The 22,346-nt window shown below is 41.1% G+C and overlaps 1 protein-coding gene and 2 non-coding genes across 3 annotated transcripts; all 3 read right to left on the bottom strand.

Moving 5' to 3' along the window:
* Positions 1 to 9,264: 9,264 nt before the first annotated feature.
* On the bottom strand, positions 9,265 to 9,396 carry LOC141492405 (small nucleolar RNA SNORA31). Its single transcript, XR_012469885.1, has one exon. It is a non-coding gene; the product is annotated as a small nucleolar RNA SNORA31 (small nucleolar RNA).
* Positions 9,397 to 10,323: 927 nt separating this feature from the next.
* Positions 10,324 to 14,873, bottom strand: TPT1 (tumor protein, translationally-controlled 1). The gene is made up of 6 exons (XM_074191703.1): positions 14,825 to 14,873; positions 14,524 to 14,597; positions 13,416 to 13,606; positions 12,521 to 12,626; positions 11,860 to 11,976; positions 10,324 to 10,535 (listed from the first exon to the last, which is right to left on the bottom strand). The coding sequence occupies exons 1-6, from the start codon at positions 14,850 to 14,852 to the stop codon at positions 10,533 to 10,535; spliced, it is 519 nt and encodes a 172-aa protein (XP_074047804.1). The 5' UTR covers positions 14,853 to 14,873; the 3' UTR covers positions 10,324 to 10,532.
* On the bottom strand, positions 10,615 to 10,741 carry LOC141492403 (small nucleolar RNA SNORA31). The gene has a single exon (XR_012469883.1). It is a non-coding gene; the product is annotated as a small nucleolar RNA SNORA31 (small nucleolar RNA).
* Positions 14,874 to 22,346: the final 7,473 nt, after the last annotated feature.

Raw genomic sequence — 22,346 nt, 5'->3', positions numbered from 1 at the left:
GGTATATTTTTAAAAAAAATATATGTAGTAAATACAAAGTAAACTTCCTAGGAAGGTATTAGCAGGTTGAGGACTCAGGAAGAGCTTCCTGCAGAATGTTTCATTTGAGCTGATTCTTGAAGGAAACCAGGGCTTCCAAGTGTCAGAATGGAGACAGAGGTAACTAGTAAGACCAGACCACAGAGTACAACAAGGGAGATAAGAAGGCTGGAAAGATGGGATGGCATCAGCTTTTGAGGAACTTTCAATTCTAAACAGCAGAGTTTCTATTTGATCCTAGAGGAAGTATAGAAAAAGTAAACTTTAATGAGAAACAGGAAGATATAGTGAAACCTATTATTTAGGAAAATGACTTTGGAAATGAAAGGGGGATGAACTGGACTGGGGAGAGTCTTGTGGCTTGGACAGTCAATTGGAGGATATTGAAATAGCTGAGAGAAGAAAGGAGAAATGCATAAAGCAGGGGAGGAAATAGGACTATTGATAAAGAGAAGGGTAGTATTGCAAAAAATGTTGCAAAAAAGAGATGCTGCCAAAAGATATGGAAATTGAGGGAATGCCCTTCATTTGGAGGATGACTGAACAAGTTGTGGTATATGATTGTAAAGGAAACTATTGTTTTATGAGATGACAAGCAAAAAAGGCTTATATGAACTGATGCTAAGTGAAAAGTGCAGAATGAGAACATCATAGACAATAACAGCAACATTATGCAATGATCAGCCATGATTGACTTAGCTCTTCTCAGCCTTACAGTGATCAAAGACAATTCCAAAAGACTTGTGGGGGGGGGGGGCACTAGGCATCGCAGTGGGTAAAGCACCAGTCAGGAGTACCTGGGTTCAAATCCGGTCTCAGATACTTAATAATTACCTAGTTGTGTGGCCTTGGGCAAGCCACTTAACCCCATTTGCCTTGCAAAAACCTAAAAAAAAAAAGACTTATGAAGGAAAATGTCATTCACTTTCAGAGAAGAACTATGGAATCTGAATGCAGATTGAAGCATACTATTTTCACTTAAAAAAATTTTTTTTTGCTTTTTCTTTCTTGTGGCTTTTCCCCTTTTATTCTGCTTCTTCTTTCACAGCATGACTAATACAGAAATATGTTTAACACAACTGTAGATGTTTAACCCATTTCAGATTATGTGCTGTCTTGGGGAGAGAGGAGGAAAGGAAGGGAGAAAAAAATTGGAACTCAAAATCTTACAAAAATGAATGTTGAGGGGCAGCTAGGTGGTGCGGTGGAACCGGCTCTGGAGTCAGGAGGACCTCAGTTCAAATCTGGCCTCAGACACCTAATAATTGCCTAGCTGTGTAACCTTGGGCAAGCCACTTAAAGCCATTGCCTTGCAAAAAACCTAAAAAAAATGTTGAAAATTATCTTTATATGTAATTGGGAAAAATAAAATAGTATTAATCAAAAAAGATATTGATGAGATAAAAATGATGACTGGATATGTAGAGTATGTACATAGGTATATATATTTAAAACATATAACAAGTAAAATCAAAGATGACTCTGAGGCTATGATCCTAGAAAGTTAGAAGGCTGATAGTATCTTTAACAGAAACAGGGGAAGCTTAGTCTGGATGGTTTTTAGAGAAACGATGAGATTAGTTTTGGACACATTCAATTTGAGGTGGCTAAGAAATGTTTGAAATGTCTAACAGATACTGAAAAGTAACTTTTGACAGCATCAGCATGAGCTGCTTTCTGGTTCACATCTTTTGGGTGACCTTAAACAAGTCAGGTAACTTTTGGGAGTTTCAGTGATCTCATCTGCAAAATGAAGGGTTTGGATTTTGGATTAGGCAATTCCTTCCAGCTGGGAACTTTCAAAAGATCATCCAATACACCTCCATTCCACCAACCTTGAGTTTCTAATGGTGGTATTTTAGACATCTTGTCAGTCAATGAGAGATTTGGGAGCATAGGACAGGTCTTCTAGGCATCTGCCAGGAAAGCTATTTAGTCTGCCTCCACATTCCATGGGCCCAAGAGCAATTATCAGGATGATCTTAAGCTTTCTTTTCTCCAAAATACATAAGATCATAGATTTAGAAGTGGAAGGGACCCAAGAGATATCTAATCCAGTCTTCTTAATTAAAGATGAAGAACTAAAGACCACAAAGGTCAAGTAACTTATCCAAGGTCCCTTGCTGGTCTCTCACCTAAGTACTAACCAAGAAATGTCCACCAACATTTCCTCTGCTTCTGAGGTCAGACGAGAATAAATTTTCACAAGTGTTGGATCATAACCTCTTCTTTCTGTCCCTCAGAGGCCCTTCTTTTTTAACCCTTTAAAAACTTTTATTCCTCTTCAAGAACTTTCCCCAAACCTTAGTTTAAGGCATCTCCAACTGACTCAGAATTCTGTTTAAATTCTGCCCACTATTGAGTGTGGTTGGAATATTATCTTGCAAACATCCTTTATCGTTCACTTCAGATTTGGAGGTGGGGATATAATTAAAAGTTGACTCTTCAGAAACTTGTAGCTTGCCCAAGCAACAGAAATGCAGGTGTGTCAGCAGCCAAGAGTCTGTGGGACTTAAAGTAACAATTTAATGGCAGTACTATTGGTTTTAGACTCCTGTAGGGCACTCAGGAGCCCGTGCTATATTCAGATTAAAGTATAGGCTGCTGTTAAATAAGCAAAGGACAGAATAATGGGGGGGAGTTTGAATCTTTCGCCTTATTATACAAACCTCCTGCCATAACTTGCTTTTCTTCATGGAAGGGTAGCTAATTTCTGATTTTTTTAAAGAAGTTATTTATAATATATGGAAATGTTTTTTAAAAAATTGAGAAAGGAAAAGAAAAGATTAATGTAAGACACTGCAGGAACATGTCAGTGTGTTATAATGCTGAGATGGGGCGGGTGACAACATTTGGGATTTATGCCTAACAATATACCATGTCATTATGTAATAATACCCACCCTGTGTCTTATTCCTTTCTACAACAATGCACAGCCTGCTGTGTTGGATCACTGAAGTCAATGAGGAGTTGGAGTGCAAACAAGATACCTAGCGATGGAGAAGGCAAAGCAGAAGGGAAGCCAGTAGCCTCTTGGAAGCAGGGAGCTCATTGGTCCCAAAGGTCTTAGGGCTATAGGGCTAAAGGAGCTGTAGATCATCTGTCCATTTCCCCTTAGGTTTAAGAGTGAGGAAATGGAAGTCCATAGAGGTGAGATAAGCATGGCAATAAGTGGCAGAGTCAAGAATTGACCCTAGGTCCTTTGACTTCAAATCGAAATCATTCTCCTATACCATGCTGCCTCCAGGTATGTGGTGAGTTATGGATATAGAACCTTGATTGTTTATACATTGATTACTATTTTTTTCTGTAATCCAGTCTCTCAAATTCAGGGTTTTTTTTTCCTCAAGTGAAAATGTTTATATTTTATTTTTTAACATTCATTTAAAAAAATTTTGAATCCCAAATTCTCTCCCTCCCTTCCCCTTCCTTTCCCTCCTTCTCCTTGAGAAGGCAAGCAGTCAAATTCAGGTTTTTTCTTCCACCATCCATGAACGTTTTTTAAAAAAATATTTTAACTTTATTTTAATGCAATTGCTTCCCTTTATAGTTATATAATGACATAATATATATGATGTATATACCATATGGTATGATGTGTGTATATTGATGTTATTTATATATTACATATAAAAATTATGCTTCTAAAAACATTATTCAGAGGATTCTAGAAACTTCACTGGACCACAAAGGGATTCAAAGCATAGATTAAGAATTCCTGGGGCAGCCAGGTGGTACCAGTCCTAGAGTCAGGAGGATCTGAGTTCAAATATGATCTCAGACACATAATAATTACCTAGCTGTGTGACCTTGGGAAAGTCACTTAACCCCATTGCCTTGCAAAAAAAAAACCCTAAAAAATAAAAGAATTCCTAATCTAATTTATGGGGATAACTGAGAAATTGAGTTAATAGGTGACTCATCCAAAATATTTTCCTATAACCCCCCTAAGCTCCAGGGAGCATTCTCCTTAGATTGCTCACTTTTACCTATATACCATTAAACAAAGGGTGACATATTCTTACCCATCCATATAATAATGTTAAGTGTAGATCTATTCAAATTCTCCAATATCTTCCAGATATTTTTCCACATGCAAATTGACACCTTTAGTACAAAATGGCCTAAATCAGGGATGGCAATTTTCTCCAGGTTTCAAAAAGCATGTCCCAGCCAGACTCAGCCTAGATGTGTGGTAGCTGCAGAATCATATCTTCTATCATACTTTCTTTGTAATCTTCCTCTTCTTTCCTCCCCACCCTGTAAATATTCCCATGCTGAACTTGTTGAGGTTTGTTGGAAGAGATGTGATGAGTGAGCATTTAGAGAAAGGAAATAAGCAATTATATTGAACCTACTATTCACCAGGAACTGTGCTAATTTTTCTAACAAAATTTTTTTACAATTTTTATAAATACTATCCTCATAGCACTAGGAATAGAACTTATTACTCCCATTTTAGTTGAGGAAACTGAGACAAACAGAATGTAAGTGACTTGATCAGGATCCTGGTTTATTTTATCTGCTGGAATAGCTTCTTGAAGCCATAGAAGATTTAGGTGGATCAGAAAGACACCAAAGGTGGAAAGCAACCTGAAAAGGCTCAGTAAACTCTCACATCAGATGTACTAGCCTTCCCTGAACGCACCCTACACCCCATTACACAGAACAAAAAGACACAAATGGATTGCAATATGACTGATGGAGGAAAAAAAGTCTACTTTGCTAAGGCAGATGCACTGAAATATAAAGTAATGGGTTTTTAACATGTTTGTAGAAGAGGTTCAGGGATAGCAATGGCCCAAGTTCACATAGTGCTTTAAGATATTTTTTTCCAGGGGGTGCTAGGTGGCACTAGCTGGCACAGTGGATAAAGCACTGGACCTGGAGTCAAGAGCATCCGGGTTCAAATCTGACCTCAGACACTTAATAATTACCTAGCTGTGTGGCCTTGGGCAAGCCACTTAACCCCATTTGCCTTGCAAAAAAAAAACCTAAAAAAATTTTTTTTTCTTTTTTTGCCTTCTCACAACCACCCTCTGAGGGAGGGAGCACAAACACCCCTTTATAAGATCATAGTTGATAATTATCAGTCTGAACTTGAATCCAGGATTTCTGACTCTTGAATCCAATGTTACACTAAGCTAATGGCAACACCTCTCCTGTAGCTTAAACCTGCTCATAGTATTTACCTCTCTCAGTTCCATACAAATAGCAACTCTCTAGGCTTTATTAGTGAAGATTTTGAAAGGACAGGGGCAGAGAGTGAAAGGAAGAAAAAAAAGTTGTTTACAGGAGAAAACAGAAAATCCACAAATAGATAATCTTTTTCCTACTCCCACCCCTGCAATTCAGAGTGCAGTTATGCCAGGGTGCCAGCTTGCAACCTGAAGTCAAGCTCCTTGCAAAAACAGTGAAAGTCTTTCATTGTCTTAGTGATGGAACCCACACGAAACTGGTCTACTCTGTATGTTCAATATATCTTGAGAGTCATCTAGCACTCATCTTTTGGGAAATGATTGAATAAAATGTGGCATATGAATGTAATGAAGTAAGAAATGGCATATGATTATATATAAGTATGGGAAAACATGAATAGATGCCAAGGAAGCGATAAAAAATGGAAAGAACCACCATGAAAGTATCAAAAATGAATGTTGCAAAATTTACACTGCAACATTACTAACATTGCAACAACAAAAAAGTTACATACTTGACCCCTAAGAGATTTGAGAAAACATCTCCCTCCTTTTTCCTGAGATTAAAGGGTCCTTGGGTTTGCAACACTGTCCTGAATATCTTTGTTGATTATTTTTGACTTCCACATTTTCTTAAGAAAAAGTCTGTTAAAAGAGATGGCTCACTGGGGGGGGGGGGGGGGGGGGGGGGGATTAAGATGATATGAAAGCAAAAGATAGCAATAAAAATTAATTTAAAAAAAATCTAGTAAAGGAAAATACTTTAATCATGTAATCAAGGGGCAAATTTGGTAAGATTTCCCAAGTGCCCCTTCTTTCCCTTTTAAGGCCATCACTTTTCAGACAATGTCTCTGTATTCACATCTCAAACTACCTTCCATTCAATCTTTGAATTTTGCATGAACTGAATAGGACTCCATGAGAAAATTTCAATTTTAACCTCTAAAATAATCAATATAAAATTAAGTATCTATTCATAAAACAATATGTGGCAAATTTTTCATGCCACAAATAAACTTTTCCTCTAAAAACTTCTCTGATCATTCTATAGGAACATTCTATACTTTCAAAAAAAACCCATTTATGAGTTGTTAATATAGTTTGGAACTATAAGGATTCTTTGGCTAAATTAGCTTGAGAAGGGCTGCTTTACTTCTCTCCCAGATTTAATCCCCACTCTCCTCCAGAGAAGAGCCAGTGAATGCAAAAATCTCCATATAGTGTAATGGGAATAACATATTTGGATAAAGTGCTTTAATGTTAGCAATGACAGTATATATATATATATATATATATATGATAGATGAACAGACAGGTAGAGTCTCACAATTCTACCAGTTACAGAAGAAATGGTGGCTAAAAGGTTATCCACTTTTATTTTTGCATTGCCTAGACTTGCCATGCATCCCTTCTCCCCTGAGAAACCTTTTCCTTGATTAACAAAGATCTGAGACCTGTTTTTTCTGATCACTATTTTATGCTGCCTCTTATATAAGGTAATTGTCTTTTAGTCCAACTTTTAAGGGGGGGAAGCAATGTACCAAAGATTATACTTAACACTTATAGAACTAGTACTTTATATATTCCTATATGATCCTCACAAAAACTCAGATGTGCTAAATATAATCATCCCCTTTCCTGATGAAATGAGGCTGAGCATGGTTGTCACATGGAAAGTATGGGAGATAGGATTTTTTTAAATCATTCCTGAGACTCTTCATCAGTACAGGAAGATACTGGGAAGCGTTGCTTCAGTATTAACAGGTGATTTTAGAGCTGCCTAGGGACCCAGGATCACAAAGCCAGTATTAGAAGTGGTACTTGAGCTCGTCTTTTTGACTTTGAGACCAGTCCTGGCTAGAATTCCTGCCATGTTCTATTAATAATGTGTGACTGAGTATGACTGAATTTACCATAATTCATTAAGCAGCTACTGTGAAGAAGGGTATCTAAATTGGCACTGGGGGTGCAGAAATACTAATGAAATGGATTCTGCTCTCCAGTAATTTACTCTATTAGAAGGTGGTAGTGTAGATGTCATTACTATGGTATAAAGAAATGGGAGACCCAAAAACTTGGTAGGGGGCAAGGAAGAGGGAATGGAATGGAAGAAAGGAATGGAAAGGTAAGCTGGCATCACACTGCATAAGGTCTTAAATTCTAGGCCAAGTTTGCATTTTATCCTGGAGAGAATGGGAATTCATTTAAATGTTTTTGAGGAGGGAACTTTTAAGATTGAGAGCTGAATGGAGAGTAAAGTTTGCAAAAATGAAGACTAATTCCTGTGCTCTTAAAATTAGTCCATATGGATGAAAATTCAGCCAGTTTCTTTTTTCTGGAAATAATATTAAATTCTTATCAAGAAGTGATTTAACATTTTACAAGAAAGCATAGAAAGAAAATTTACAAGGAATTGAATTACCTAGGTGTTGGATTTGGTTACAGAACTTCTGCGTCCCCTCCCCCCTCCACTTTTTTATTGTTAAAAGAAATGGGGAAAGCTCAATTCTGGGAAATGAAGACACAACTACCAATTTTTAAAAGGTTAGAATAAGGATTTTAAATGAGTCAAAGTTATCAGCAATAGGAAAATACAGTAAGTACTTTATTAAAAATAATTTCATTAAATACTTTCAGTGGTCTTATGCATTTTAATGGGTAGGGGGTATCAGAGTAATTTTTTCTGTATTAAGTTCAGTGCAACAGGAAAATATTAGAAGCGACTCCTCTACCTCCCCTTACAGGAAGTTACTCTACTTGAACCGATAGACACCTAGCAGCTCAAGACACTCAAAAGTAGACTACTACCTGATACTTGGCCCAAAGATGAATCAATTAAACAGCTGCATCAGTTTTCTCATCTGTAAAAGGATATTTTAATCTCCAAGGTTATGCTGAAAAAGTTAAAGCAGGTAACTTATCAAAGACACCATGAATACCAACTATTTTTCATCCATATAATACATGGTTCTTTGTGCACTCCCTCCCCAGCCACATACATTCCAGGATCCAGGTCCAAGGATAGCCCCTACATTATTTCATGTTCTTTGAATTAGATTATGACTAGATTAGAAACAAAACAATGTACTCCCAAGAAACTTGTTATTGTACAATTAAGGATACAGAGTCAAGGGACTGGTCCAAAATCTGTGATAGATGGAGGGATGGAAACCAATGGTTCCCCAGGGAAGTTCAACCCTGCAACTTTCACTTGATAGACACAATATCCTTTTACCTAGACAATTGTAAATATTTAAAATGATTTTACATCCTGACGGTTTACTAAATATTCACAAAACAGTCAATCAACAGGCTCTTGTGTCACATATCTAGCCTATAACTTGTTAACACTTGTTATTATTCAACCTTCCAACTAACAGTTAAGGCAGAACATGACTGGCAGCTGACTATTTTCCCTTTTTATCCCCCATGTCCTTCGATGTGCACTCTCTCTAGCAATTGACAACTGATATATGCTGGAAAAATTGGCACAAAACAACTTTAAGAACCTATTCAACAGTTTTTGGGCTAGGTAATCTTTCCATGACATTAGTCTTAGCTGCTCCCCAAACATAATACAAATAACATGTTAAGAAATAAGGACAAATCATAATGTCAGACATAAAACTCATTTTTATTTAGAGGATTCAACACTTGAGCTTCTCTTTAAAAAAAAAACCTGGGAATACCACTTTATCTAGTATTAAAAATTTTTAACTGCCAACTAGGAATGTAGGCTTTAAAAAATCAATTCAGACCTGTCATACTTCTGCCTTTAAACTTCTTCTAAATGGTCTCATTCTATAACAATTACCATTTCAGAATCTGACCTATATATATTCAAAGATCCAAATCTATTCCAAACTAATTTTAAAGAACTTGCTCAAGTCCAAAGATCTAGCAAATCTGCATGTCTGGGATATACTTTTGTCCTATTTCCATTCCAAAATCCCCACCAAAAAAAAATTTAGGAAATAATTAGAAAACACTCACACATACAGATGAGGTGATGGCTTGTTCAGTCACCTCTTGTATTCCCCTATTCAATCTAGACTGCCACAGTCAGGCAGAAAGAAAGCGCGAGGATAATTTTTCTTGCATCTTAGTGGAAACCTTAAAAGCAGATAGAACCTGCTCCAGGTCTGTCAAAGAGATGCGTAAATGATCAACTCATACATGACATCCACAGAACAGGCAAGCTGGCTCCATGCCCTTCTACTGGTTTTGTTTTTCCCCAAAACAGGGTAATTGCACTCCTCTGATAGCTAGTTATGGCTTGTCAATCCTCCTTCCCCTCCTCCATTTACCTAAAAGAAAAAAAGATTATTCATTTATCTTGAAATTCCCTAACCACTTTCTCTTCCTTAGGTCTCTCTCCCCTATTTGGTTAACATGCATTAAAAAAATATATCCCCACCCCTTCCACCTTCACTATTAGGGTCTACTTTTAACAATCTATTCACAGCTAAACTGATGCTGCTCTGTTTCCCTTTCCAACCAATCTATTTTCCATTAAATTAAGCCATCATTCATTAAAGGTTCATTTTTAAAAAGTTTAAAATATTTATATTCAGTTTTTACAATTCCTCAACCAGCTGCCTTAACACAATCTGCCAACTAAGCATTCTTTTTCTCAATCCCCTAAATCTCAGGGGTGTTTTATCTCCCTGCTAACTCAAAGGTAAACCACCTGGATTTGGAGTTGGTTGATAAATAAGCTCAGTCAATACTCAGCTTCCAATAGTTTTACATGGTTTCATTTTATTCAGTTTGGATGTAATCTCTTCCAGAGTTAACTCTACTTCAGCTTGTAGATGAAATGAAAATGTAGAAAGGTCCACTTCATATTGTTGGCACATTTGTAGGCATCTCTTCCCTTATTCGACTCAGGTTAACTAGGCAAACAGAATTTTAGATTCCAGTTTCACAGGCAGTCAACTGCAGGAAAAGTCTATCTGAAGAGTCTTATGCTGAAAAGTAACCTAAGACCAGGCAATGATCTCTACAATTATCCTTGAGGTACAACTGTAGCAAGTTACTGAAATTTGAGCTTAGAAAACATTAGACCAAGAGGAATTCTCTCAAATGGGTTTAAATGCGTTTTATTTTAGACAACCTACATGACATGTTTTTAAAAACAATGCCTCCACTCCAAATAAATCAAGGTCAAAAATAAAGGAATAAAGCTCAAGATGACATCAGTCCAAGTTTGTCCAAGTCCTGGTGGTTGTGTAGATGACAAAAAGCAGCAGCCAGTTATGATGACAGGTGATTCAAAGTAATCAGCTGAATTTGTTACTGCAATAAAAGGAGATGGGGTTAAATAATACCAAATACTAATACTAAGCAGATACTACAGATCCTACTTCTCTGATGTAAATGTATTCCTCTATTCAATCTGGGCTGCCACAGAGACAGACAGAAAGCGCGAGGATTTCTCTTTGGCACCCTAGTGCAAACCAGTGAACAACAGTAACCTGTTCAAGGTCTATCAGTGGATGCAAGTAAATGATTCATCAAAGCTTACCCAATTCCCTGATGAACAGAATTTTAACCTTATATGACACTACTCCTTACTGCTCTCAAAAAACTACCCTTTTTAAGCCAAAATTTTCAAACTTTGAGAGGCACAAGCTAATAGAATCATTCATCTTTTCTCAAAATTCCCTTAAACTGGAGATATAACAAACTCTCTCTCCCAAGTCTACCCCAACCCTCCCCTTTAATAAAGTACTGACTACACTTGTTACCTGAATTGTGCAGGGGGGTGTCTGGTCCACCCCCCAACCAAGAGTGGGGAGAAAAAACAATGAACATCAATAGACACAAACAACTAAATTAAAAACAAGTCCTGTATTTCATATATCCTGTTCTACTGAGATTTTCCAACCACTCCAAGAATCTCTCTTCCAACTTTACCAATACAATTGTCTTCTACAGTAACCATTTTTTTTAACTTCTCATGTTTATGTCATACACATTAAACTATACAGATCCAGGTTCATATCAAAAAGCTCCAAGTTCTCAGTTTCCTCATCCATAAACCAGAACAGTGAGTTCTAAGTGACCTTTCCAACATCAAGTTCTGATTCACCATAAATGGACTGTGAACATCTGGTACCTCCTCCAAACAAGGGACCTGATTTTTGTCAATCAACATTTTCTCAGTGAAACCATCAGCACTAATCCTAGACTAAGATTTATGCTTACATGATTGTTGCTAAGGAAATGCAGTCTTGCAAATTTAAACAAAGTTATTCTCAATATTTTATCTGGTATATCAGAACTACTAAGCAAATTTTGAAATGGTTTCATATAGATATCTATTTAAACATTTTCTATCTGATTATTTTCAGCATGATTTGAAACCTGTGGGACATACAAATCTAATTTCTGCATCTAAAAACTAAGCATTATTACAAAACTAAGAAAAATTTTAAAGGAAGACAAAAGTGGGACCAGATTGTTTTTATGGAAAGAACATTCAAATTTTAAAGCTTTTATTTCCCATATCTAACATTACAAAGAAATCCAACATTCAACAACAATATTCCAGTACCTACTTTCAGACAGATTGGGTAATTTAAATTACTTATTCACAAACAATTTTGTTTTTACTTACACATTTCTCCATTTCTAAACCATCCTTAAAGAAAATCATATATGGGGTCACACCATCCTCACGGAAGTCCAGGAGAGCCACCATGCCATCTGGATTCATGTTTTCACCTATGAAGAACTTTTTTTTTGGGGGGGGGAATAAAGCAACATTGTCATCAAGTATATAATTTTTATTACCGTGATACTTGGCACTGTGACTATACATCTTTCCTCCTACTTCCAGTTCTAAATTTAGGTTTTTTGATGTATACTATATGAAGTAGCCTTCCCATTACATTCTTAGTCAAATATAGAAAAGGGGGAGGGGGAGAATTACCAACAACAAAAATACAGTTGGAATTCCAGCAAGGATACTTTTAAAGAGTAATACTCTGAAACCAGACAATATGACAAGTTAGTCATATTGCTTCTGACAGAAAATTAAAACATCTAATGCTCTTAAGCAAACTTCACTGTCCTCTGGACTGGAAACTCAGATTTCCCAAGAATAATGTTATTTGTGATTAGTCGCTGGAGAGACAGCTTGGGGGCATTGTATCAATCCTAATCATTTGAATCTCCTAAATCTCCCAGGCATCCAAAGTCAAAGTAAAATATTCTACAAACTACAAAGGAATAAAAGCAGTTACATTCTTTTGATCTGAAACTTCCAAGACACTTACCTGATAGTTTTTAAAATTAGCAAGGATATGTTTGATTTGTTCTGCAGCTCCCGTCATAAAAGGTTTTACTCTATCTGGCTTGTTTTCTTCAAGTCTGCCTTTGATTCTAAAACAAAACATTTTATTTAGTTTTGTTCTAAAATACTAAATTCTAAGAAAACAAATAGCTGAAATGATTCTTACAATTAAAAATCCAAAAGAATATTGACAATGGTCATGCCTACACACACACACACACACACATTTTAGGTTTTTGTAAGGCAAATGGAGTTAAATGGCTTGCCCAAGGCTACACAGGTAATTATGAAGTGTCTGAGGCTGGATTTGAAGTCTGGTATTCCTTACTCCAGGGTCAGTGCTCTATCCACTGTGCCACCTAGCCACCTCTCATGCCCTTATATTTGCAACTTCCAAAATGTATTTTTTGTAACATAAAAAAAATCTTCACATAAAAAAAGATGCCCCAAAAATGTCAACATTAAGAAGTAATCTTAATTAAAAAGTAGATCCCAAAACAAATTCTAAGAACGTTTGATTACTAGTCAGTGCTAATGACACTCTCAGCACACATTCTCAGATCTTTCAAAGCTAACAATTAGTTTTCTTTGCAATGCTCATCTAAAAATTAGTATCATTCTTCATTTTTAGTTAGTTTTTGCAAGGTAATGGGGTTAAGTGGCTTGCCCAGGGTCACACAGCTAGGTAATTATCAAGTGTCTGAGACCGGATTTGAACCCAGGTCCTCCTGACTCCAGAGCTGGTGCTTCATCCACTGCGCCACCTAGCTGCCCACAATCATTCTCCGAACAGTTAAACCATTAGTTCCGGGGTGTAAGAAATCCCAAGTAGCTTAATTTAAACCTTTTAGTCATTTGAAAGACATATACAAACTCACGATTTCATGTAGTCTTTGATGTACTTTTTGTAGGACTCTTTTGTGAAACTAGTTTCTTGCAGATGATGGTTTATTACTATATCAACTCCAGTGATTACGGTGGCATCTGTTCCTTCACCCTCAGGACCTTCAGCAGAGGCATTTCCACCGATGAGTGAATCATCAATGGTACCCTCTGTCCTACTGACCATCTGGGTCAGAAGAAAAAGAAAGGGGTGGGTGAGCGGGGCGGAAGAACACCAAAAACTTTTTTAAAGCTCCTTAATAAATAAAATCCAATCTTAAAAAGTAAAGCCAACTAAGTAATTGCTGCAATATCCGCGTTTGACCCAAGAGGAAGAATACTGTTAAAGGGCCTCCGATGGGGGGTTCGGTGTCTGCTCCGCAATGGCTGTCAAGGGGTCAAGTTCGGGAGCGGGTCTGGGGGTTCCTGCGTCCCCGCGGCCGCGGCCGGTCCGCTCGGATCAGGACAGCTTGAGCCGAGACAAAGGAGCGAGGCCGGGAGGCGCTGGGCCAGGCCCGGCCCGGCTCCCCGGGCCCGCTCCGGCCAGGCCCGGGCCCTCTCCGGCCCGGTCCGGCCCGGCTCCCCCCGGGCCCGCTCCGGCCAGGCCCGGCCCGGCTCCCCCCGGGCCCTCTCCGGCCCGGTCCGGCTCGGCTCCCCCCGGGCCCGCTCCGGCCAGGCCCGGCCCCGCTCCGGCCCGGTCCGGCTAGGCTCCCCCCGGGCCCGCTCCGGCCAGGCCCGGCCCCGCTCCGGCCCGGTCCGGCTCGGCTCCCCGGGCCCGCTCCGGCCAGGCCCGGCCCGGCTTCCCCCCCCGCTCCGGCCAGGCTCGGCTCCCCGGGCCCGCTCCGGCCCGGTCCGGCTCGGCTCCCCCCGGGCCCGCTCCGGCCAGGCCCGGCCCGGCTCCCCCCGGGCCCGCTCCGGCCAGGCCCGGCTCGGCTCCCCCCGGGCCCGCTCCGGCTCCCCGGGCCCGGAGGGGATTGCACAAGCGCGCCCGCCCTTCCCCTCCTCCGCGCCTGCGGCCTCGGAGCTGCGGAAACCCGAGCCCGCCCGCCCGGCCCCCGTGGCCCGGCCCCGCGCCCGCCCCGGCCCGGCCCCGCGCGGCCTCACCTTCCCCTCCACCTCCAGGCACAGCCCGTTCGCGATCTCCCGGATCTTGTAAATGTCGGAGAACATCTCATCATCTGCTCGGCCGGACAGACAGACAGACACACACTTGGGGCGCCGCGCCCCACCCCCTCCTCCCTCCGGCCCGCCGGGCCCGCGCGCCCCCTCCCCTCCCCCCCCCCAGGCCCGGGCCCATCCGGGCTCCGGCGGCCTCGCGGGCGGCGCGCGCCGCGCTCCCCCCGCCCTCGCGCCCGAGCCCCGCGCCCGCCGCGCCCGCCCTGCCCGCTCTGCCCGCCGCACTCACGGCTGATGAGGTCCCGGTAGATGTACATGGCGGAGGCGGGAGGCGGCGGCTGCGGGCCCGGAGGCTGCGGGCCCAGAGCTCTGTGTGAGCAAGATGCAGCCGGAGCGGCGCTGGGGGGAGGGGAGCGGGCGGAAAAGGCCGAGTCAGCCGCTCCCCAACCTCATATAGAGGGCACGTTCCCCTGACGTCACCGCCCCCCACCCCCGTGCATCCGGAAGCCCTGCGAGCGGGGACGTGTCACGCAGGCCCCGCGGGGGAGGGGCGTGGGGCCGGAGCGCGGCCGCATCCACGCGCGGCGCCGCCGAGGCACAATGGCGCGTTCCGAGGGGGCCGCGTCTCCGCGGCGCCGGGGCGGGAGGGGGAGGGGCGCCGGACCCGGTCCGGGCGCGGGGGGGGGGGGGGGTCGCCGGGCCCTCGGGGCTGCCCCGCCGGAAGTCGGCCCCGCCCACCCGCTTCCCTTCCGCCGGGGGGGGCGGCCCCCGCTCCTGGCCCCCCCGCCCCGCCGCCGCGCGTCCCCCGTGGGGGTCCGGACCCCCCGGCCCCGGCGCTTGGTGCGGGCGGGCTTTGTGACGCGGCGGCGCGCGCAGCCCGGGGCCCCCGGAAGCACCGCCCCCGCGGCCTTGGGAAGCGCCTTGACCTTGCCCTCCCCCTCCGCGAGCCGCGCCTCCCGCGCCCGGCCGGGCCGCCACGTGCCTCCTGCGCCCCAGACTACTCCTGTCTTTCTTGTATTTAACACTGGAGCGGAGCGGCCGGACGCCTGGGCTCCCCGGGGCCGCCCTTCACAGCCTGCCACGCGGACACTTGGAAGATGCAACAAGACTGGAAGGTTTTCACCCCACGGACGCCTTTCACAAAATGTCCGAGATCCCACAAAGTCAGCCTCGACCCGGGGCTGGGCCACTCACCCTCTCCAGCCCCCCTTCAAGGCAGGGCAGGGCTCTCCACCCTGCTTAGTATTCTTCAAATAGCCTTACCAGAATTAATAGGTCTCAATCTCTAAACTGAATGTGGTTTGGGTATCAGTGCGTGACTTACTGCGTCAGGTGAAAAATTTTAGAAGTTAGCCCTAAGGCGGCTCCTGCCAGGCCCAAGTCTCCTTGTGAGGCACAGGACTCCGGAGCATCTGTGCACTGTTGTTAGAAATGCTCTTTATTAGAGACACTTTGATCCTTACCACCTCTAGGGTAGGTAACTGTAGGCTACTCTTACAGGATGATGGGATGGAAAAGCAGAATTTGTTCAGTATAAGAGGCAGATAAATAAGAGATTCTATGTGACTCACCATCTAAAGTGAGACACTTTAGACATTAGCCCTAAGGTTGTTTCTGCAAGGCTCAAGATTCCTTATAAGGCACAGGACTCCAGAGTATATGGCACTTTTTGTCCATAGTGTCTGTGAGCTGTTATAAATGCTATTTATTAGAGATACTTTAATCTTTACCACCTCTAGGGTGGGCAACTGTAGAGTACTCTTACAGGATGATGGTATGGAAAAGCAGAATTTGTTCAGTATAAGAGGCAGATAAAAGATTCTATGTGACTTAGCCCTAAGGTTGCTTCTGCCAAGCTCAAGACTCCTCATAAGGCACAGGACTTCAGACTGTATGGCACTTGTCATCTATAGTGTCTCTGTGCTATTGTTATAAATGCTATTTATTACAGATACTTTAATCTTTTATCACCTCTAGGGTGGGTAACTGTAGAGTACTCTTACAGGATGATGGTATGGAAAAGCAGAATTTGTTCAGTATAAGAAGCAGATAAAAAATTCTATGTGACTTAGCCCTAAGGTTGCTTCTGCCAAGCTCAAGACTCCTCATAAGGCACAGGACTTCAGACTGTATGGCACTTTTCATCCATAGTGTCTCTGTGCTATTGTTATAAATGCTATTTATTAGAGATACTTTAATCTTTACCACCTCTAGGGTGGGTAACTGTAGAGTACTCTTATAGGAAGATGGTAGGGAAAGGAAGAATTTGTTTAGTATAAGAGGTGTGAGCATTAAAACAGGTTGATGCTTTTTAAAAAGAGGGGAATTGCTGAAAAACATGGTATGTGAATGAAATTACAGATCAGTAAAGAAGTGATAAATATAAGGAATACTGAGACATTCAGCAAGATTTGGTACACTGAAATAAGAGCAAAGAAAATGAAATGTACAATGACTACAACCGTGTATGAATTAGATCACTAAAGTGGACTCTGAGTAATGGGGAAAAACTGAGCAGTCTGTGTAGAAAAGAGACAGTGAAACGTTGTTGTCCACACCAAGCCCTTCTGTTCTCCACTATCTCCCAAAGTTTGTTCAAACTCGGGTTCATTGCTTCTAGAACATTATCCATCTCATCCTCTGCCATACTCTTTTTACCTTCAGTCTTTCCACTATCACTCTTTTTGAATGAGTCCTGTCTTCTCATCATATGGCCAAAATATTTCCATTTCAGATTTTGTCCTTCCAATGAATAATTTCTTTAATTAGTGAAATATAACTTATTGCTGAAAGGTGGGCACCTAACTAGAAGTAGTCAAAAGAGAGAGTTCAGTCTGGGGAACGTCAGAAATAAATACAGACATCAATTAGATGTATTTTTTAAAATTTTTTTTCAAGGCAAATGGGGTTAAGTGACTTGCCCAAGGCCAAACAGCTAGGTAATTATTAAGTGTCTGAGGTCATATTTGAACTCAGGTCCTCCTGACTCCAAGGCCATTGCTCTATCCACTGCGCCACCTAGCTGCCCCTAATTAGATATATTTTTATTTTTTTAATTTTTATTTTCTTTAAGTTTTTGCAAGGCAAATGGGGTTAAGTGGCTTGCCCAAGGCCACACAGCTAGGTAATTATTAAGTGTCTGAGGCCGGATTTGAACCCAGGTACTCCTGACTCCGGGGCCAGTGCTCTATCCACTGCGCCACCTAGCCGCTCCTATATGTATTTTTAAACAAAATGGGAATAATTTTTGAGTAGGACTAAATACCATTAAGTTGTTGTATGGTAGAAGATACAATCTATATCGATCACATTATTATAGTAACCTCAAGGCATTTAGCTTATTCTCTCAGTATCTTTCTAAGGACTCCTGTTATTTCTCACTTTAGATGGTGAGTCGCATAGAATTTCTTATTTATCCAAAGTCACTTATATCTTTGGCAAAGAGCCATTTCTTGGTCCCTGTCTAAGTGCATTTTTCAAGTTGCATGCTTTGGAGCCACTTCCAGTGCTTAACTCACATGCTGCTGTCCTGAATGTGGGTGACAATTATTAAATACCAATAAAAGGAAAATGAATGAGTTATTTACCTTTTTGAAACTAAGTGGAGGGTGGCTAGGTGGCGCAGTGGATAGAGCACTGGCCCCGGAGTCAGGAGTACCTGGGTTCAAATCCGGCCTCAGACACTTAATAATTACCTAGCTGTGTGGCCTTGGGCAAGCCACTTAACCCCATTTGCCTTGCAAAAACCTAAAAAAACAGAAGAAACTAAGTGGAGCTTATTTTACCTCCAAGATTCTCAATTTAATTCCTGGGTACTTCTACCATAGATACACCTTACTTCCTTCATAGAAGATTTCTATCCTAGTAGATGGTTTTGCTGAACAATAACAAAAAATCATTCCCTAGTGAGTAATGACTAATGTATATAAAGGGGGTGGGGCGGGGAATGAGACCCTCAGAAATGAGCCAAGTTGGTCTCTGAGAAAGAAAACTGACATTCTATCCCTGGACCAATATGCAAAGTATTGTCTCAGTTTGTTATGGGACCTGCCAGAGCATGTGGTTCATAGGTAAAGTATATTATGGGGCAACTTTAACATTAAATAATAGGCGAAATTTAGCTCATAAAAAGTATAATTTCTCATTCTGAAGACTTGAATAGTTCCCCCCCTTTTAATATTATAAATTGTGTTGCTTAGAACTTTGTTTTTAAAAAGTTCTATAATTTTTACTCTGATTTTCAGGATTACTCCTGAAAATTACTCTCCTCACCCCTTGTGGACCCTTATGTTTGTGGTAGAGCATAGCTAGGCAACAGTAATGTATTTTTTTTTAAAAAAGTTACTGTGTGCTTTAGGGGTCTAGAGAAAGAAATAGTATCCAACTTATAGAGACTAATTGCACATTACTCCTCATTTAACCTCCTAAACTTCACCCAAGCTTTCCAGTCTGTATTAGGACAATTTATCACTTCTGATCATGTCCAAAGATAGATTGTCCCTTCGTGTTAGTAATGCTCTCCCTTTTGACTGCTGACTCTTAGGATCCTTCAAGGTTCAAACCAAGTGTTACCTTCTTTAATATGACTTTCATTATCTGTTTGGTTGTTAGTTGTCATTTCCCCCAACCATAATAACTGTGTACACACACACACACACACACACACACACACATAGCATGTATCATGTATTTACTTATCTGTATCCCCTAATAGAATGTAAACTCTTTGTGTCACTTTTATCTCTGTGTTTCTTATCACCCCCTCTCCCCTATCCCAGCTTGTTTGAAACAAGAGCATTTTCAGCAGCTTATATCTCCCTACCCCCTGGAACTGAGAGATTGGAAGCTAACTTTTTTTCAGTCTCCAGGCAATAGAAGTGGTTTTTCCAATTCCAAGCCAGAGTCATGGCTTCTAAGAACAGGGTGATAGAATTGGAAAAAGAGTTACAGGCCTTAGACTTTGAATTAATCTATACATGTGGCAGAACATTTCTCAGTTCTAATCTAGAGCTTAAGTCATACCCTTTCTTCAGATGGGCACCAGGACTGGCTCCTATCTTCTTTTATATATATGGCTGTCCCCAGTTAATATAAGAATGAGTCCCATTTAGATTTCTGTGACACAATAAAGAGAGAAGATAGAGACAATGAAATGTAGCAGTGAGGTCCTTTGGAGCATAAATGAAGCATTCTATACCTAGTAGGCATGTGAAGCCTTTGAACAGTGAACTTAAATATGATAAAGGCCAACTGACTGAATGAATTTAACCCTAGCACAGATAGTCTTATTACTTTTGTCTCTAGTCATTTCATTGCATAAGACCCAATAGAAATCTAGGAAACATTCCTAAGTAGTTGCCATAAATTAGTTTGAGGTCTGTCATTGAGGGAACCAGGAAAATTTTTCAAAGAGGAGAGACTAAACTGCTTATATTTCTTGTCTGAAAGTGAAAGAATAAGTTGAGGTCTTGAATAAGAAAAATTGGAGGGACTTTTGTCAATCAGGCTAAGGATCTCTTCCCTTTCTAAAAGATGACTCCCAGTAAAAGAGTACAGTAACCCCAAGATGAGTCCAAGGTGGCAGTTGTGGAGACTACAATTTTCCAATGAAGAGTAAACCTAAGAAATCCAGTGAATTGATCCATCCAGGAGAGACACCATGCTTTGTGAAGGTCTAGGCTAGCAGCTAAATGATCTATCTGCTATTGTCCAGGAGTAGATTGACATATCCAGCAGAGATTTCATGTAAGGAACAAGCCAACTGAGCTACCCATCCATCTGAGAAGCAGTGTTCTATGGGGACCCAATCAAGTCTAGCAGCAGAGGTGTCCCCATCCATCAGAAATACCACTGATACCCTCCATGCAATGAACTTTGTCAAGACTCTTCAGAAAAAAGAAAACATTGAAGCCTTGCAGTCCCAGAGTTATGTGTTGTATTGGCCACATGTATTCCCATAGGCACATCACTACAACTGGTCATTACATTATTATATTATTATTTTTTATTGCTAAGAGCCCTGGGAAGGATTAACATTAAAAGATTCCATTTTATTCTTTCTCCCCTAATCCTACTCTAGCCATTTTTGTTTTTTTTCTTTTAGGACCTTTCCCCTTTGCCCCTCAAAAGGTGGTATGTAATTAATGGCAGTATATTGTTAGGTTTTTGAAGGTACACTTTCACATTTTGCTTTTTTTTTCCCTCAAGTGCAAGTTCTTTCTATCTAACATTTATTGATTGATTGAGGGCAGAGACTGTCTCTATAGTTGTGCATTTGTGAATGCAAAAGTAGTTGCATTTAATTCTTGTTAATTGAATTTAGTTCAATTTGAGTGATGAGGAAAAGTAGCACAAATATGTGTTGGATATTGTATTTCAGCAGCTGTGGTGAATCTAACCTCCACACAGCTGCCAAACTGATACTCCTAAAGCGCACAGGCCTGGCCCTCCCTTTAGTGGTCTGGCCCAGCTGTTCTAATGTATGCCTTTTTCCTCCTTTGGGGTTTTTTGGGGGCCATTCACAATTTGCCTCCTGACTATTCTTCCAGAATTGTTTCACATTTATTCACTTTCCAAAGCTATGTGACAGCCAAACTGACCTTCCTTATGTGACATTCCATTCCCCAGTCTCTTTGCCTCCATTTATGACCTCATGAATTTTTGCATAGCCTCCCCAAGCTAGAATGGACCCCCTCAGCTCTGCCCCTTATAAATACTAGCTTAAAGCTGCCTCAGATACTTCTTCCTTTAGGAAGTCTGTCCCCAAACCTTCATTTGCTAGGGCTCTGGCTTTACTTGGAAGTTACTTTTTGTCTACCTTGTACATGTTTTGTATTTACTTTTCTGAGAATGTAAGCTTCTTGAGAATAGAAACTATTTTTCCCTCTTGTATTACCATTTTCTGGTACAAAGTAAGCAATAATGCTCATTGAATAAATGAAGGACTAGCTAGAATGGGTAAGTTTATAGTCTCTTAAATGAAGAGAGGTATGGACCAAAGAGAAGAGAGAAAAGGATCTGAAGACACTGCCAGACCAGTACTGGTCAAGGACCAATGAGGTTGGAGGTACAGTCTGAGGTTTGCTCTTCTCTCTTCCAGTTATATTCCAGTGTTTCCAACTCAGGAAGATGGCAACTAGGAATCTATAGAGTTCCAGGCCTGGAATCAGAAAGACATCTTCCTGAGTTCACATCTAATCTCAGATATTTACTAGCTGTGTGACCCTGGGCGAGGCATTTAACCCAGCTTGCCTCTATTTCGTCATCTGTAAAATGAGCTGTAGAAGGAAATGGCAAACCACTCCAGGATCTCTGTCCCAGTAATCCTAGCTTATGGAAGAGTAATAGGACAAGGAAATGTGGAGGGAATGGAGAGTTCCTGTGATCTTTAAGTCACCAGAATTGATGTGTTGATATTTGTATATGAGGGCTATATGCATGTACATGTTGAGAATGTAAACCAGGGATTGCCTACAGATTTTACATTTACTTTAATTAATCTTTTAATTTTTGGAAGTGTATCTTTGAGCTGAAATAAATGAAGAGAAAACATGTCTTAACTTCTTTGGTTGTTGGTATGGTAACAGTTTCTTTTCAAGCTATCTTAGCAAGGGCAACCATAATGTCAATTAATGAAAGGAAACTTTTTTTTAGAACACTAGGACATGTTAATTAAAAAATTCTCGTTCAAATGAAAGACTTCATACAGCAGCAGCTTCAGAAATGTAAAGTATTGGAAAATGCCAAAATTGAATTTACAGATTTTTTTTAGAAAAGTAATTTGCACACAAAAAATTATCAGGCTATATATA

This window comes from Macrotis lagotis, chromosome 6 (assembly GCF_037893015.1).
Source record: "Macrotis lagotis isolate mMagLag1 chromosome 6, bilby.v1.9.chrom.fasta, whole genome shotgun sequence".
NCBI classification, from domain to species: domain Eukaryota; kingdom Metazoa; phylum Chordata; class Mammalia; order Peramelemorphia; family Peramelidae; genus Macrotis; species Macrotis lagotis.
The sequence above is the reverse complement of the archived record's forward strand: the minus strand, read 5'-3'. Positions and strand labels throughout refer to the sequence as shown.

Coding starts and splice junctions, on each gene's coding strand:
- TPT1 (XM_074191703.1), bottom strand. CDS start 14,852: ATGTACATCTACCGGGACCTCATCAGCC. Junction 14,598..14,824: donor CTACCGGGACCTCATCAGCC/GTGAGTGCGGCG, acceptor CCGGCCGAGCAG/ATGATGAGATGTTCTCCGAC. Junction 11,977..12,520: donor CTAATTTTAAAAACTATCAG/GTAAGTGTCTTG, acceptor CCAAAAAAAAAG/TTCTTCATAGGTGAAAACAT.